Source organism: Excalfactoria chinensis, chromosome 19 (genome assembly GCF_039878825.1).
Source record: "Excalfactoria chinensis isolate bCotChi1 chromosome 19, bCotChi1.hap2, whole genome shotgun sequence".
NCBI lineage: Eukaryota > Metazoa > Chordata > Aves > Galliformes > Phasianidae > Excalfactoria > Excalfactoria chinensis.
The window spans coordinates 6,246,217-6,262,817 of NC_092843.1; the positions used below are offsets into that span (position 1 = coordinate 6,246,217).

The 16,601-nt window shown below is 45.1% G+C and overlaps 1 protein-coding gene across 8 annotated transcripts in view; it reads left to right on the plus strand.

Annotated features, from left to right (window-relative positions):
• VMP1 (vacuole membrane protein 1) overlaps nt 1-16,601 on the plus strand; it is a 56,850-nt gene that overhangs the window by 26,421 nt on the left and 13,828 nt on the right. For all 8 annotated transcript variants that reach the window (XR_011905636.1, XR_011905637.1, XR_011905635.1 and 5 more), the window contains 3 exons: nt 741-872; nt 11,602-11,682; nt 14,582-14,698. Coding sequence is in view for 5 of the 8 variants with exons in the window: in XM_072353805.1 (XP_072209906.1) it covers nt 741-872; nt 11,602-11,682; nt 14,582-14,698 (330 nt within the window). In the remaining 3 variants the exon portion in view is untranslated. The remainder of the gene's footprint in view (nt 1-740; nt 873-11,601; nt 11,683-14,581; nt 14,699-16,601) is intronic.

Below are 16,601 nucleotides of genomic sequence, written 5' to 3' on the forward strand. Positions count from 1 at the left end.
TTTCTTTGGTTAAGCTGAAGTTGTATTTACCCACAAGACTGAAATGAGTCATTTGATGTCCTGAGAAAACAAATATAATTTTCCTGTGGTGAGAAAGGAGCCGTGCTTTCATCTCTGCTTCTCTTGGCTTTCTTTATTCCATCTTAAGGACAGAGAAATCTCCAGATCGAGCTTTGCTTAACCTTATTTTCCTTGCTCGTAGCTGTAGTAAAACTTGACCCTGTTTTCTAATAAACACTTGCACAAGATCTCATGACTTTGTGAACCGTAAGTAAAACTGCATGACGGCACAGGGGAGGAGTTCCCACATCGTTCTGCAGGCTGTGCAGGAGCTGTCACATGCTGGCAAGTGTGCCTGGCTCCGTGCAGGAGGCGAGATGGCTGGGCCGGGCTGGCATGTGGGATGGGGATGGGCTGCAGCCCCCCACAGCAGCACACTTCTGGCCCCGGGGCAGGCAGGGCTCACAGCTGTGACCTCGCAGTGTGGTACTCTGCATTGAGAAAAGCTGCATTTCCCTAACATGGAAAGAAAGGGAACTCAAAGCCAATGGCTTTATATTTAATGTCAGGAAAAAGCTGTCCTGGTGGATGAAAGCAAGCTCCTCAAAGCAACTGCTTTCCACAGCTCTGCAGTTATAACATGGCACACGTCTCTGGCTTCTAACCTTTTGAAATGTCTGTGCATATCGCGTTTCCCATTTGAGAACAGAGAAATAAATCTGAGTTATTCTTTTTCCCAGGGTGCTGGCACAGCCATTGGAGAGCTGCCTCCGTATTTTATGGCGAGGGCGGCCCGACTCTCTGGTGCTGAACCTGATGATGAAGAGTACCAGGAATTTGAGGAGATGCTGGAACACGCAGAGACTGCACAAGTAAGAACAGTGCAAACCAACAGAATTAATGAAACACAGAACAACTGGATGGAGCAAATAACCATTGCAATGAAATGGGAATAGGCCAGAGATCGGTTGGTGCAAGTACACAAGGGACTTCCCAGGGGTGGAGGGAGATTCTCCATCAGGTAGAGATACCTCTGGGGGTAGGAGATTGAGAATCGAGCTTGTTGAAGCACGTAGAGTGATGCAGCCAAAGCATCTGCTGCAAATACTGCATGTATTTACAGTTCCAAAGGCAGCACAGTGTAAAGATAGGGAGGAAGCAAGCTAACAGGTTGGTGACAGAGGAGGGGCTGTAACAACCATGATTATGGAAAAGCTGCATTTAAAACCTCCCTGGGCCAGGTGGCTGTCATTCAGCTTAACCCACCCTGCATGACCTCGGCCACCGACAGCCCCATCAGTCAGAGGAAACATATTTTTCCTGATGTGAAAATGCAGTGAAGCTGCCTCAAATCCCTTTACGTTGTTGATCTTGTGATTTGTTCTCTTGACAGATTAAATACCGTTTGTGTGATAACATGGTTTGCGACTGATGCTGTACGTCAGTCAAATGTTCCAATTCTGCAGTCAGGACAGGAGTTTGCATCTTGTTCAGGAGCCGTCCACAGCCATTAACTGTTCTGCTAGGGAACTTTCTTGATATAAACAAATACTTCTCTCCCCCCCTCCCTGATAGTGGATGCAGCTTTTGGAAATAGAGTGCAATCCAGTAATGCTCACAAGTGAACACTGTTTTATGAAAGCCTCCCCCGCTAAAATGTTCCATAGGGTTTTCCTGCTATTTCAGTAGTAAATTCTTCTGTTTCTTTGAAGATGCGGTGGAAGGGGGGAAAAAAAAACCTGCTTTGGTCTTTGTCCTGCTGTCAGTCTTTGCTTGGCAAATAATCCCTGTATAAAAAGCGCGGCCCATTTAGAGGGAAAAAACCAACAGTCGAATGCATGACTCGAGAGCTGAGACGTTATCTGTGTTTACTGAAACTCTCCCAGCAAATTCTGTGCACATCGAGCTCTGGGAGCAGCCGGAGCCGTTTCCAGAACGAACAGTTGAGATTCTTGGGCAGAACGTTTTTGCTAGAGAGCGATTTGTCAGGACGGGCCAAAGCGCGGCGGGCTGCGTGGATTGCTGCGAGGGAACGGATGGCAGCGTGTCATTCATTGAGCAAAATGGCCGTGTTATTTAGCCTTTTGATTTTAATTTCTTGACAATTGAGCTGGCGTTGAGATGCGTTTTGTGGATGGACGGCCAGGAAAAAAATAGTATCTTTTTGAACTGCGTTTGTGGTTTGGTTTCTATAGAGTTCTCTTAACGTGAGGCTTTGACTGTCTGATTAAATTGTATTGCGCTCATAAAACTGACAGTTCAGTTTTTTCCACTTATTAATACAACTTCCTTTTGGCTTTTGGCACCGATTGTGTTTTTGCTGGATGTCTGTGGGAGGCAGGCCTGCCTTTTCCTATGACCTTGAGTAAATCCCAATCGTTAGCGTAGCTTATCACTATTTGCTCTGTAATTGCAACTCCGTGACCAGTTATAAAGTCTATTTTTAAATTGCTCAATAACAGTCTTTATTACCTGCATCAGCTTGTGCCGTTCTCCAGGTTTAGGTCTTACGCCCATGGAAGCAGGGAATGTGACAAGTGTCTCACACCATGGGTGCTGCTGCAGCTGCTTGATGTCAAGTGACAGAAGCCTTCTCTCAGCATAAAGGTCTCGCTTCATCCTGCCTTATTGAAGGGCATGAAATCGGGTGTGTTGGGTTTGGAAGAACTGCCTCCCCTTCTGCTTCTGCTGAGTTGAGAATGCCTACAAGGCACAGCCGAACGGCTTGACTTGACGTTCTGCCTGCGTGTGTTTTGTTTAGAGCTGCTTGCTGCTGTTTCTCAAGAAACAATGGTAATTTTGAGAACCAGATGAGGATCTTCTATGGCGAGAATAGACCTTGAATTGAACACCCAGCCTGACTGATCTTTGAGGGGGGAATTTTCCTGCTAGTTTGGCAGCTTAAAAAACAACAGCCATAAAAAAGGGAACTTAAAATTTTACACCGTTTATTCCTTTTAGTTCTCCATTCAAAACTGCATGGAATGAAATATTACTTACTTTACTTTAAAGAGTCTGTTGGGTGATACTGGCTCGACTGTAAATCCAAGTGACCTTTCTCCTTGAGCTGGGTATTGAGAAAACCCATTATCCTGCAGATGATGTGGGTTTGCCTCGTACTTTCCCCATTACTGTACTTGGGAAAAGCCCCTCGTTTTAAGGCACACTCACTTCTCCTTTCCAAGCATCTGTGCGTGCTGCTGAGCCAGACCTGCTTGCACACGCTGAGCTCCAGAGCTTCTCCTGCCTCCTGTTCTAGTTGAGTGGCTTTGTCCTGGAGAGGGACTGTGGTTTACAGGCAGGGCTGTTGTTTCTCAGAGCTGCACACAGTGCAGAGCTCAGCATGCTATAGGAGCAGAGCGGCTTGCTCTGATTTGTTAGTACTTCGGCAGTGTTTTAGAATGCTACACGTTCAAAATGGTGTTCAGTTGCTCTGGGTTCTCTCCCAGTCAAACCTCAGAGCAGTGGTGACTTTTAGCAGAGCAGTGGGGTATCTCCAGCACTGCATTCAAACCAACCTCTCAATTAGGGGAAGTGAATCTGCTGCTTAGTGCTGGGGCAGCATGTTGCTAATCAGTGCGAGCAGAGCTCTGTGCAGCCTCGTGGCCGCGCACCCGAGTGCAAGGCTTTTCCTTTGCTCCTGATCGGCGGTTGCTGACTGTGAATTGCTTTTCTGTTTTCTCACTGTGCTGAGGTGCCAAAAGCTGGCAGAGGTTTCTGGTGCATGTGCAGCTCAGTGCCAGCTGCCCTCGAGGTTCCTGCTGATGGATGCTGTGTGGGCCTTGTTGTGCTATGGCACTCTTTACTAAGAGAGAAGTACCAAAATCTTTGCTATCTATCTAATCCTTAATGGCTCTCGGTGTTTGGATTCATTAAGTAGCATAGCCTTAAGAACTAATGATTAACACGTTAAGCTTTGCTTCTCTGCAAACCATATTTCCACGTGAAAGTATTTTCGAGTTGCCTGTGTTCCTGTCTGTCCCTGCTGCTTGCTGCCTTCCCAGGCTGCATCCTGCCTCTGCAAGGACACAAACTTGACAAGGGGTTAAATGTGCAGGAATGCCGGGTTGCAGCAGGATCCCTGGGAAATGACCCGGTGCCATCTGCACAATGGCTGCCCGTTGCTGCTGGGACCTGTTTTTGCCTCCACTGAACCTTTACTGGTTGTGGTTTGTCTGGCCATCACATGACTTCTCTGAAAATTCCCCCTCCCCTCCATTTCCAGTAAACTGTTTGAACAGGAGTGACTCAGACTGAAACCAGCTTCCCTGTAACCACAGGGCTTGTAAAAGAATTTGTCAACGTGGACTCAAGAGGGTTTGTATTAAACTAAAGCTGCAACTGCTTCGGTTTGCATTGCATCAGGAGTTCCACCGAACAACTTCCTGCTCGGGAGAGGCAGCTTCTCGTCTGCAAGGAGTTAAAGAGATGAACTTTGTGATAGTGGCAGTCGGACACATGCAAAACCCATCTCTCCAGCACTGCTGACAGGTCCTGTGCCTTGGGCTGGATTGCTTTTCCACGTCCTAACGTGGGTCCCTCAGTGTAGGAGCAGAACAAAGTACGCTCACCACACCCAGCCGTGGTAACTCAGAGAACCCAGCACTGTGTTCTGACACGACACCGTGAGTTCACTGAAATGGAATGATTAGGTTCAACTAATCAGCAAAATATTACTTAATTAGCAGCGAAAAGATGGCGGACTTAAATAAATGGATCTGTCCCATGATTAAACTAACAGTTGGTATCCGGTGAGTTCCTGCTTGGGGGAAACTGCTTGGCTGCTGCTGGTCTAAGCAAAAGCTTTTGAGGGTATTCTTTGCAAGAAGGAAGAAGTTAAAGCAGACCACAGAGAGCCTTCTATAAAGCAGTTATGATAAAGATGGAAGTGGTAAATTCACATACAATAACTGGAAAACATTGACTTCTCTTTTTTCCCCTCCCCACCAGAAATAACTTGTTGAAACCCAACATCAAATTCTGTTGGTCGTGTTTCTCGCTTGTTCTTTCAATCTCCCCCTTTTCTCATCAGCTTCCTCTGTTAATTGTCAGCGTCAGGTCTGGGCAGCCAGCAGGAAGCTTGGCTGCATGCAGATCGATGTGTGCTTTTGTTCATGTATGGACGGAGGTCTCTCACCTCCTTATCATGGCCTGTAATTAAATGTAAATTCATAATGAATCAAACTTTGGAGCTTCAGTGGCTCAGCAAAAGCTTTAAGTAGGGGAACTGTTAGTAGAGGGAGCTTCCTCAGGAAGGGGGGAGCAAAGAGTTAATGTATCAGCACGGGGCAGACAATGGGAGCTGTGAGTAAGAAATGTAGGAGCCACCTCCTTGCTGCATTGCTTTGGACACTGGCAGAGAAGCTGTGCCTGCATTGTTCCATTCATTTGCACACCTGCTTACAGATAAGGAAAAACCAGTGTTAGCTTTGCTCACTATAATCTAGAGATGATTTTTTCACATTCTTCTTTGAGCTTTTCCTTGTGGTACCTCTGTTAGCTAGAAGTCCCTCACAGGGCCTTCTGCCTTCGTAACCTTCAATGAGAAAGTACATAAATCAGTCAAAGCACTGAGGAAATCGGGATCGCTTTGCAGTGTTTTCACCCAGTGTTTGGCTGTTGGCTCAGAGCGATTTTGCAGTGCTGAATAAGTCACACTGCAACAGAAACAGACCTCTTAAGAAGGAGTATACCCAAGCTTATTGCAGATCTTGCATGCTGCTTGGTCTAGAATGTTTCTGTTTCACTCTTTCAGAGCCAGAGTATTCGGAGAAAGGATGATCAGAAGTGAATGGTCACATCAGCTGCTTCGGATATTTATTTTTCAGGGAGCACCTTCAATAACTGATACAAACTAATTATGGTATCATGGCCTTTTGTTTTTTCCCCGCTGCTCCAGACACTGTTTAAATATCTGTGTTGTACGAGAGTCTGGTATGCAGACCACTTCTCTAAGCTGTCTGGGAACCTCTGCTCCTTCCCAGGGCAAAGCAGAGGTATGCTCAGCTTTGCACATCTGCTGCCTAGGTTGAGTAGGAAGACTGGTGTGTGCAAAAGGCTTTCTCAGCTGTGTATGGAATGGTTTGCTTTTATTAAACAAGTGGGGTTTTTTTTTCTGTGCATGGGCTTCTTCCTTAAATTATTTCTAAGTTCCCTGTGGGGGAAGAGTGTGGCTTTTTTTCACTTCTGGTGACTGTGGGTCTGTTTTGTAAAGGATTGACGAGGTCAATCTGTGTGTCTGGTTATCACAAATTGCTTCCTTTCTTGATGATGACGGCTAAAGTAAAGTAATAACTCGCTTAATTCCAGCCCTTTTGAGCCCCTCATTGCAATGCCCGGATCTTAAACCCAGCAAAAATAGAATTTTATAATATATAAGGGATTAAAAAATGAATAAAGTCAGCAATATCCTGGAATGCTGCAGTACACGTCGTGCTCTGTAAGCAGGCTGATATTCCTGTGGCCACAGCAGCCAACTGCGATTGCAGCTTTGAGATAAATGAGCACTCACTGTGCAGCTCAGAGGTATTTTAAGCAGCCAGCACGTTGGTGGGGGCAATGCCAGGGCATGCTTCCAACTGCAGAAGCAGAGGCTGCAGAGGTCAACGTCTGACGTGTGGGAACTGGAGCGATAGGACGTCCTTTAGCTCCATTCTTCTCTCTGTAGGTGGCTGCTCGTATCTCGTTATGGAATCACAGAGAAATTAATCTTGAAAGGGACCTCAGGCAGTCTGTAGTCCAGACTTTTGCTCCAGGCTGGGTCAGCAATGAGATGGGGTTCCTGGGGTGTTATCAGGTCTGCTCTTGGAAACCTCCAAGGCAGGAAGCTGCACAGTCTGTCTGGATGCTCTGTTCCAGGGCTGGCTGACGAACTGAAGAAATACCTACAAGTTGTTGATGCTGATAGTCTGCTTAATCCTGGTAAAGCCTGTGAAGTCGAGGGCCTCGTCTCGTTCCTGTTTCATACTGGACTTCCCAAAATCGTGTTTTCATTTTCACCTTGTTTGTGTGTGTTTGTCTTTTAACATTCCTGGATGTTCACGCTTTTCCCAGATTTCATGTCACCAAAGACCCAAACCTCTTGTGAAGTTTATTTCCTCCACTTCTCTTAATCTGCAGTGGCTGTCCTATGCCTGTCACATATAAACACCTTCTATCAGACACCAGCACTGCTTTGCTCTGCCACCTTCCCTTTGCTGCTTTCAGTAAGCCTTGAAAGCCTGTAACTTTCTAACAGCCCAGTTCTTATTAGAGGGCCCATCTTTCCAGTGTGAAGGAGTGATCAGTAAACTTAAACCTTACCTCTCCTGCCCTCTTCTCTCCAAGTATCAACGTGGAAATATTCTTTCTTAGTTTCCCCTTACTTGCATTGACCTGGAATTAGTTTGAGAAAGAGCAGAGATGTGGGACCGTGTTCCTTTTGTGCACACGAAGATGCTGAGAGTCATCACAGCTGCAGGAGGGGAGATGAGCACTGCCATGCACCGCTATCAGAATGTTCCCCTTTGCAGCTTACTGGAACTTTACATCTGTCACCATTGATGTCATGCAGGAGAGGTATGAAACAGCATTTCTGGTCCCTGAGTACGGATCTATTTGCAGCCATAGGCAGTGGCTGCCGACTGTATCTTCATCTCTGTTCTTCTCATCTTAATTCCAGATTGATGTGCTGATTGTTAAACACAGACTGAGCTGCTGCTTCGGTTGCATGGATGTATGTTGTAACCCCTCAGCCCATAGGTAGTTGTCTGCCTTCTTTAAAACTGCCCTTTTGCAGTTAATGTGTTATTTCAATGAGTTAATAATTCTTCCCGGGCTTCTGAAATTCTAGAGTAGATTGCCTAACCACAGATGGTCATTCTGCCATAAGCTGTGTTTGATTCCATTGTGCTGGAATCGAAAGCTGGAGAGGCAAAATATTGCGCAGCTCATTTTTAACATAACTCGGATTTTTACATTAAAAGGAGCGCTGTCTCCGTGGGCTGCTCTTTAGATGCTCAGGAATTTATCCTTTTAATAATCTGACGGTGGCTTCATACGGTGCCTTCAGCCTTTGGAGAGAAATGTTCTCCTCTGAAGTTTTCTATTTGTATTATTAAACTTTGTTTCTGGTATGAAAAGATGATGAGCACAGTGTGTATAATGCTCAAATGCTGGAACGATTGTCTGATTCTTCCTCACATGGAAGCTGTGCCATCCCACCCTTCCCCACCTTTACTGGCCTTCCTCTTCTTGCTTTATTGGTGCCCTTAGCACAGCTGCCACTGCGTTTGTGAAGTGTTTACTGTGCTGATAGCAGACAGAAGTTGACAGAGCAAATGTTCATGTGGCCTCAGGTCAGCCTCGAATCCTCTCTTTCAGAGGCTGACTGCTGCCATCACGGCTGGTTTGGGGAGGGTCGCAGCTTTCCTGATGCTCCAAACAACAGGTTGCAACTTCACGATGGCAATTCCTTTGTGAACAATAAACTGGGACCTTTCTGTGTTCTGATACTAAGTCAGCGTGATAGAGGAAAGAAGGGGCACAACTTCACGTGTGCTGGAGTTTGTTAACTAGATCCAGGGAAACTTTCAGCTCTGAAATAACTGAGAAGCGATGCATTTTATTTTACAGTGAAGGGAGAAGGAGGAAGTAGCGATTGAAGTGATAAAATGAAAAGGAGGTAAAATAGAGAATGGGGAGAAGCCTTGCAGTTAGGACAAAGATTGCCCATTCCTTTTCCCAGAAGCAGGGCTGTCTTTATGGGAGTGGATGCTCACAAAGGCCGATGTGAAGCAAACTTCCCGGGGCCACCGGCTGAGACGCGTGAATCAGAATTGCAGCTCTGACCTTTCGATGCCTCTGATTTCCATTCCAGTTCTTGGGATCTTATGATTAACCCAATGAAGTAATGTTTAATCATTTCACCTTCCTTTGCCTGTGTTGCAGCGCTCACAGGAAATCTATTTCCAAACCAACATAACAAATCATCTTTGAGAGGGACGTAGTGAGCAAAAGTGTCCCGAAACTTGGTAGGGAATGAATCACGTTGAGCTGAGAGTCGGGTCTGGTCCGTATGCTTTAATTCTGGGGGAAATGTTGTGCCTGTAAGTAGCTGATTTTTATGGCTTTCTTTGATTTCTTTGTTAAAGCAGTAAATAATGGGCAATGGTTGGCTTTGATTTCGAATGCTCAGGAGGTAAAAAAAAAAAAAGCTGGTAGTGAGAAGATTGTTTGCAGGGTTTGGAACAGCGAAGGATCTGTTGTGAAATAGGTAAAAGTTGTGAAACTGGAGATCGTGTGCTCTGAGAAATGAAACTTGGAAGGGGTTTTTTATTACTGCAGTTTGTCACAAAGGTTTGGCTGGTGAAATGTAGGGGAGCAACCGAGCAGAACTGAACCCCTTCACTGTGAAGTGGAGACTCAAAGATATACTTCTGTTGTGACCCCGTGGGGTATGTCAGCATGTAAGTTATTTCTGCTTGTGATGACACCACCCGATGAGAAACGGGGGGAAAGATGTCCGACGTTTATCTCTTGTGGCTTGTTTAGAAAGTTAGGAACAGGAAGAGAAGTTCCCTGCTGCAGTTTGAAGGACTGTCGCTGTGCTTTGTGTGGGTCGCTGTGTAACAGATAAGGAACGTGTTACAAAAGAAATGGAACAAAAACCAGAAGGGCCACAAACTTTAAATGAAAACAAAAAAGAATCCGAGTTTTAAATTAAAAATAGAAAGTGATGAATTAATGAGGTGATGAAAAAAATGGGCACAACCTTTTTTTTTTCCTCCCCTGAAACAAATCCGTTGCCTTCTTTGCAGCACTTTGATGGCTGGTGTTAAAGCGGGTCCTGTTGTGAGCTGGAGGTGAGCAGAGGGCATTGCGGGCAGCCTGGCATTTTGCAGCTGTGTAGAAATCCTGGGAGGAAAGCTGTTTGCTTTCAGAAATGTGACCAAACCGATGCCCACTTAATGCCCTCACCTTATGTGAGGGTGTTGTAGCCTGAATGGAGTTGTGGTATATTGAATAACTGCTGTATGTTGAGTCAAATGACGATTACACCTCACTGCTTTATTAAACCAGCCAGACTGCAAGTGTTAATCAACAGATCTCCTGCTAAAGAGCTCGTTTCCAGCTTGTGAGCAGGAATACAGAAGAGCACTGATAGTGGGTCAGTATGTTAACGTGAGAACATTAACGGCTTCCACTGAAACACATCGTGGATGCATCTGAGTGATGGGATTGTTTTCTTTTACACAGCCTTTATGATGAGGTTTACAGAGCTGTGGAAAAATTCTGTCTTGCCTTGTGAAAGTGCAGGTAGTTCTGATAGTGAGCATCGTGAAACGGTGGAACAAAGTTAGGAACTGCAAACATCGTGGTCACATTCAGCTGGGTTAGTTTGGAGCAGACATGAAACCCCTGCAAAGGAGCCACTGCTTCTGTTCACCGTGTTAAAGAAGGAATTCTGTCCCTGTAAGGGCAGCATTACTGTTATGATTAATAACTTTTTCACTTTAAATAGCCCTGAATTGCTGCTTTAGCTTTAGGTGTAGGATTTTCCTGAAGATGATGTTAATGATTTTTACAGCTTTGAAGTGTTGATAAGCTGCTGCTTCAAGAGGGCATGAAAGCACAGCAGATGGTGTTGGCTCAGGTCTTAACCTGGCAAGAGAAGCGATGTCTGTTGTGTGGTTCGGGATTCAAATCATAAGCAGGCGTGGAGTAGTGGCGGGTGATTTGCTGGTACTGTAACTGGGGTTAACAGTTACAGCTGCACAAATTGAACTGTTCTGCATTCTTCCGTAGTTGACTCTCAGTGGAAAACTTGAGAATATTATTAATTACTGATCAAAGTCACTTCTTCGTTAAGTGCATCAAAGATAACAAAGAGACATGGGTTTTGTAACTGCTGTTGCAGTGCCAGCGCAGGTAACCCTCACCATACTTAACTTCTTGGACAGTTTTGCTTTAAAGAACTTTTCCTCTCCCCTGATTCAAATGAACCTTCATTGTGAGAATCTTCACGTTTCCTTTTGAAAAGGCAAATCTCCCACGTTTACACGGCAGGTGCTGAGAATGGAGTTCGCCGTGAGTAAAAGCAGGCAATGCGTTCTCAGCATGGCTTCATAAAGAGGAGCTCAGATCTCTTGCAGTCCTTCAGTTCTGCCACTTTTAAAACACTCTGAATGTAACTCTGCAGATGGAACGAACTTTGCAGCTCTGGTTTGGAATGAGCTGTTTTGAAAAAGGCGCTGGGTTTGCAGACAGATAATGGGATTGCTGCATCCTGGCTTTGTTTCGAGAAAGTAACTTTTATTGTTGCAAATGATATGGAAGGAATGAATTCCTTTTGCTTGGGAGTACGGCAATACAGGGAAAGAAGCATTAGAAATGTGTTTCTATAGTAACTGAACTCATCACTGCTTGCAGAATTGTGGAGAGCCATCTCTGGAAGGAGCACCAAAAACTGAAAGTGTGTGAAGATTTGACACTGACCATCTCTTTCTTTTTGTCGCTAATGAGACAGTCCCAAAGCAAGGAGGACCTGCAATCACGTACATTTTGAGCTGTGTTCAGTTTAGGGTTTGTCTCACTAATAACTTTCTCCTGTTTGTTTTGCAGGATTTTGCTTCCCGGGCTAAGCTGGCTGTCCAGAACCTGGTACAGAAAGTTGGGTTCTTCGGCATTTTGGCCTGCGCCTCCGTAAGTGCCCTGTGGTGACAGAGGGGTTGTGATCACACATTACGGTTCTGACTGTGGCACAGTGAGGTTAATGCTCTGAGCTGTGTTTTGTTTGAATCCATATGGATCTTCGCATCTCATTTGCTATTTGTGTTCTCTTTGCTGCGCAGGGAAATGGGATGGTTGTGGTACAGCAAGTACAATAGCATGGAGAAACTCCAGTCCTAGATTAGTACCAAACACAGCGAATTCTGCATGAACGCACAGCTAACGTGTTACCCTTCCTTCTGCTTTACCTTTGGGCTTCATGACACTAGTTCTCCTGGCAAATCAGTGCCTTTGGAATAGCAACGTACCTATACTTACAGTTTCTGCTATTTCTTCTGCTGTTTGTGTCGCGTGGCTTGACATTTTCAGATTCAAAGATAGACACCAATTGAAAATGACCTGTGCAGAACCTGACTGACATATCCATCCATAGAAGTTTGGAGGTGTCTGTGGGTTATTAGGAGCCGGGAGGAGCAGAATGCAGCAGACAGTTTCAGCCATGGCTATCTGAATTGCTCATAGGTTTCTTTCTCTAAGACAGACATGGTATAAACGTTTCCACTGATGCTATTTTAGTGCTTGAAGCAGGCTAATGCTGTTCTTTTCAGTTCAAAAAATTCTCAACTGTCTGAGGTTTAAATCTCTCTGGAAGCTCCAGAACGGGGAGGAATGATGTGCTTTACTCTCCCATCCCACACACAAACGCACAGAAATGTGATTACTGCAAAGAGGGGAATTGTTAGGTCCCCTATGATCCCATTCTTCTGGAATAACCACAGCCATTAGCCCAGCTGCTCAGCTGATGAGGTATTAATTCCACACTTGTCTAGCATCTCTCTTAGTTTCCTAAATTGTAGAGATGACAATGTTAGCTATTTGTTCGAATGTAAGTAACCTGTGTTAGCTGGAAAGAATTAAACCGATTACAGCTGCTGGCACACAACTTCTGTTTACTAAATCTCTTGAACTGCCTTCATGTTTAGAGTGGAGACGTAGGTTACAAGCTGTTCCTGAAGTCTTTCTGTCCGGTGAGCTGTGAGGCTGCTCCTGCGCTCTGACTCACTGCTCTGCAGTCACCATTTTATGAGCCATCCCCCTTGTCTGTCTGTCTTGTGTAACAAGAGCAGCTGGTGGTCAGCAGGATGAGTTCCTGGGGGAGCTGGGCAAGGTGGAATGTGGACAAATAGGGATCGTGAGGAAGGGATTGCTGGATGGGAGAGGTGATCTGTAAGCTCTCTGTGGTTCCTGCTTTAGAGATAAACATTTGCTTAACTTCTTCCCTACTTGGTGCACTGTTCCTCCGTGTGCCCTGAGCTTCAGCTTCCTTCTGCTTATATGCAGGCTGCCCTGGGCTGGGGGAGTGATGGGAAGTCGTGGATCCACCACAGTGCACTTGAGGACTTGTAAACGTTGGTTATAGAATAAATGCAGAGCTGCAGCAAGCGGGGAGGTGAAGTGTGGGAGGAGAGGCATTAAAAAGAGCCATTGGGATTCCAAGCTGTAATGGCTTGTAAATGCTACATAAAAACACAGTCAAATAGAGTTTAAAACTTCGCAAATGTACACAGTGAAGTCAACTGAGTGTAACGTGCAGTGGCGGTAGGAAAACCATATCGTTGTCTTAGGCCTAGTTGCAATGTAAAGGCAGCTCGGGGAAAGGAGTGGAGCAAGGAAGAGATCCTCGCTGTGGTTGGTGGGAACTTGTGAGCGTGCCCTCTTGTCTGTGGGTGTTTTTGGCACTTCTCACTATTGCACATGTGTGCAAAAGCAAATGGAGAGAGCCTCTCACTGGCCAGCTCATACAGCCCAACGTGCAGCCACGTCATTTCTTTACTGCGACACCTTTAATGTGTTGGTGGCATGCGCGGGTACCTGTACCCAAAGCCTGCTGCTCTCTCTGTGCTGATAGCAACGCAGTAATTAAAACGCACAGTGAATTTACTGAGGTGGGGGAAACCCAAAGCAACCAGCCAAGGAGATCCGAGCCCTGGAGCAGGCTCTGGTGTGGGTAACTCATCTACCATCCTCCTGTGCCTCAGACAGGAGGTGAAGAGGATTTGAGTTAAGCAGGGCATATTTAGAGACCATTTGGATTTCTGCCTATGCAGGTGGTGCTGTGGGTGCTCATAGATTTGAATTGCTGGTCTCTAACAGCTAAGTAGAACCCCCAGGGCTTTCTCACAGCTTTCAGATTACCATTCTCTATTTTTTATGATCTTAAATATCTACACTCTGTATTTGTTGGTGCAGCTGATAGTGCTACTGTGAATTAAATATCCCTCTGTGTTAACCCTGACCAAGTGTGAGAGGTTGGGACTTGGATTCTTTTTGGTTTAAGTTCAGAAATATTGCACGGGACAGCATCACAACACCAAATGTCAAAGCAAGGGCTTAACAATAAAAAAATAATTAAATGCATATGCTTAATAAAATCTAATCAGTGCTTTTAAACTGGATACATATGATTCTGAATGTCAGTTTTTAATGCACTTTCTTGGATGGAAATCACTGGGGATGGTTTGAATGCTGGCTTGCAGGAGCGATGGGCTTGTCGGGGGGGAATTTGATAAATCACCCAGAATGGCTTTGCTGTGGTTTCTGTGCATTTCACAGGGAAGACTTTTTGTAGGCTTCTTTAAAATCAAGGGGTAAGGAGGGGCCTTTGGGGTGGAATTGTCTGCGACATGTCTGGCTGAATCCCTCAGACTTATGTTACGGGTTGTAACCTTCTTCTGTTTGTAAGTACTAAGACACAAGAGTTTTGGATCAACTCAAAATAAGGGGAAAATGTTCGTTTTCAAAGTCTGTAGCATTCCTCTTCTCTAAGTAAAACACTTCAATGCTGTGCCCTTTTCTCCTTTGTGCATTATAGATTCCCAACCCTCTGTTTGACCTGGCCGGGATAACATGTGGACACTTCCTGGTTCCCTTCTGGACCTTCTTCGGGGCCACTCTGATTGGGAAAGCAGTCATTAAAATGCACATCCAGGCAAGTACATGCTACACCTCCCTCGGACCTCTGGGCTTTTGTCTCTCACACTGTGTTACTTCGTAATGAACTGCGGAGTCTCCTTTCCTGACCTGAAGTAATGGAAATTAATTTGGTGCAGAGGATTTACAATGAAGGATCTGCTAGGCTTCTTACACTCGAAACTTAGGCAACTGAATGATTTATAGCTACAAACTAATGAGCTCACTGCCCACACCGCTCAGGAAATTGGTGGTTAGCCAAGTTATTTACCTACGGTTTTTACCAGACTGGAAGGAGCTCGTACTCATAATGAACTTACTTTTTGGTAAGAAATACTCATTTTGGAGGGCAGTGGAGCCTGCCTTTACCAGTTAAGTGGCACTTTTAAATGCTGCCTTTTATCTGAGTTGAGTGTATAGGGAAAACCCCACTCCCTTCAGTCCCTGCCCCCTGCAGAAAGCACTCTGGGGTATATCTCTAGTGTTGACCATCGTTGCCAGGTGTGGTTAGCAATTTTTGGTGTTCTCAGTCTGTTCTTTTGAAAGGGCCCAATTTCAGAGAGGGCCTCTTTTCCATTTGTTTTTTTTTCTTGCAAACTCAGACTCTTACCGGATGTTCTGAATTTGGCAATCAGGATCCCAGATTGCTTTCAGTAATGTTGAGTCTTGCTTTTAAGGTGCATCACCGTTTTGTCCAATGAAAGATGAGGTATCAGTTCCCCAGTGATGGTTCACTTGTGGCAGCGTGGTTAGCACGAGATCATGAACTGCAGCACTCCATTTGTAATGATTAGAGCCTGAGATTTTAGCTGGGGCTTTTTCAAAGCATCTCCATAGGTCTGTGCTTGTAGCTTTGTTGCTTGGAACTCTTTGCTGTCACTGCTTTAAAATGGCAGAAACTATCAGCAGATTACTCATCTAGCACCAATATGAAGCTGCTTAAGAATCTCTTCCTTTCGCCCTCAACAGAAGCTTTGTTCCTCCACCCTTTCCTCCCATCTCTTTGTAAATGGTTATTTTACTTTGCACACTTTTCCAACAGAAGATACCAAAGAGATGGGAGCATTCCTTCACTGCTTTTTTTTCCCCACATTTATTCTTTGTGTTCCCTGAATTCTTCTCCATTGAAACACACATGCTGTTAGAATTGGCAAATTGAGAACTGCAATGGCATTAGTAAAATACTCCTTCCATTTGTTTCAGTTGGGCAGGAGGATGTTTGTTGTGTAGCTCACGGTTCTCAACACGGATCAAACGGAGGGCTAAATAAAATCCTGCCTCTCGCAGTGTTGGAAAATCATCCTATTTTGTAATAGTTTTTGTCTTAGAATTCTCCGCAATGTTTGATTTCAAACATGCTCTTGTGCAATAGCCCTGATTTTTGCAGTGATCTTGTTGCAGTTTGGAATTTAGGAAATGTAATGATCATGAAAGAGGTTTTTGATGATACCTGTCACCGGACAGGAAGGAAGTGAGCACGGCGGCCGTCCTGGAGCTGCCTGTAACTGACCTCTTCCTCTGGGCCACAAAATCTTTTCATACAGTTGTGGTCGCTGCCCTTATCTCCCCACTAGTGAATGCACTGCTCATTAGATCATGATTTAAGGATGCTGTGGGAACTGTTTGCTTGTATACACACATCCACATGTGGTCTCGCTCGCTGTTTGCGAACAAACAAGCTGTCAGGTATGACAGAAGAGAAATTATCTGTTTAGAAGGGAGAGGTAAAATCACAGATATTTGGACTTGGTGCAAACGAAGCCACGTGTTCCAGAATTATTCTGTTTCAAATTATCTGCTGCCTTACAGACAGTGCTAATCCAACTGTTGTGAGTGGGTAGGCAGCCGGGGGCTCTCGCTTCACTCTCCACTTGGTGTTTCCTTCGGTAGGGTTCTCACATGAACACGGGGCTAAAAGATAT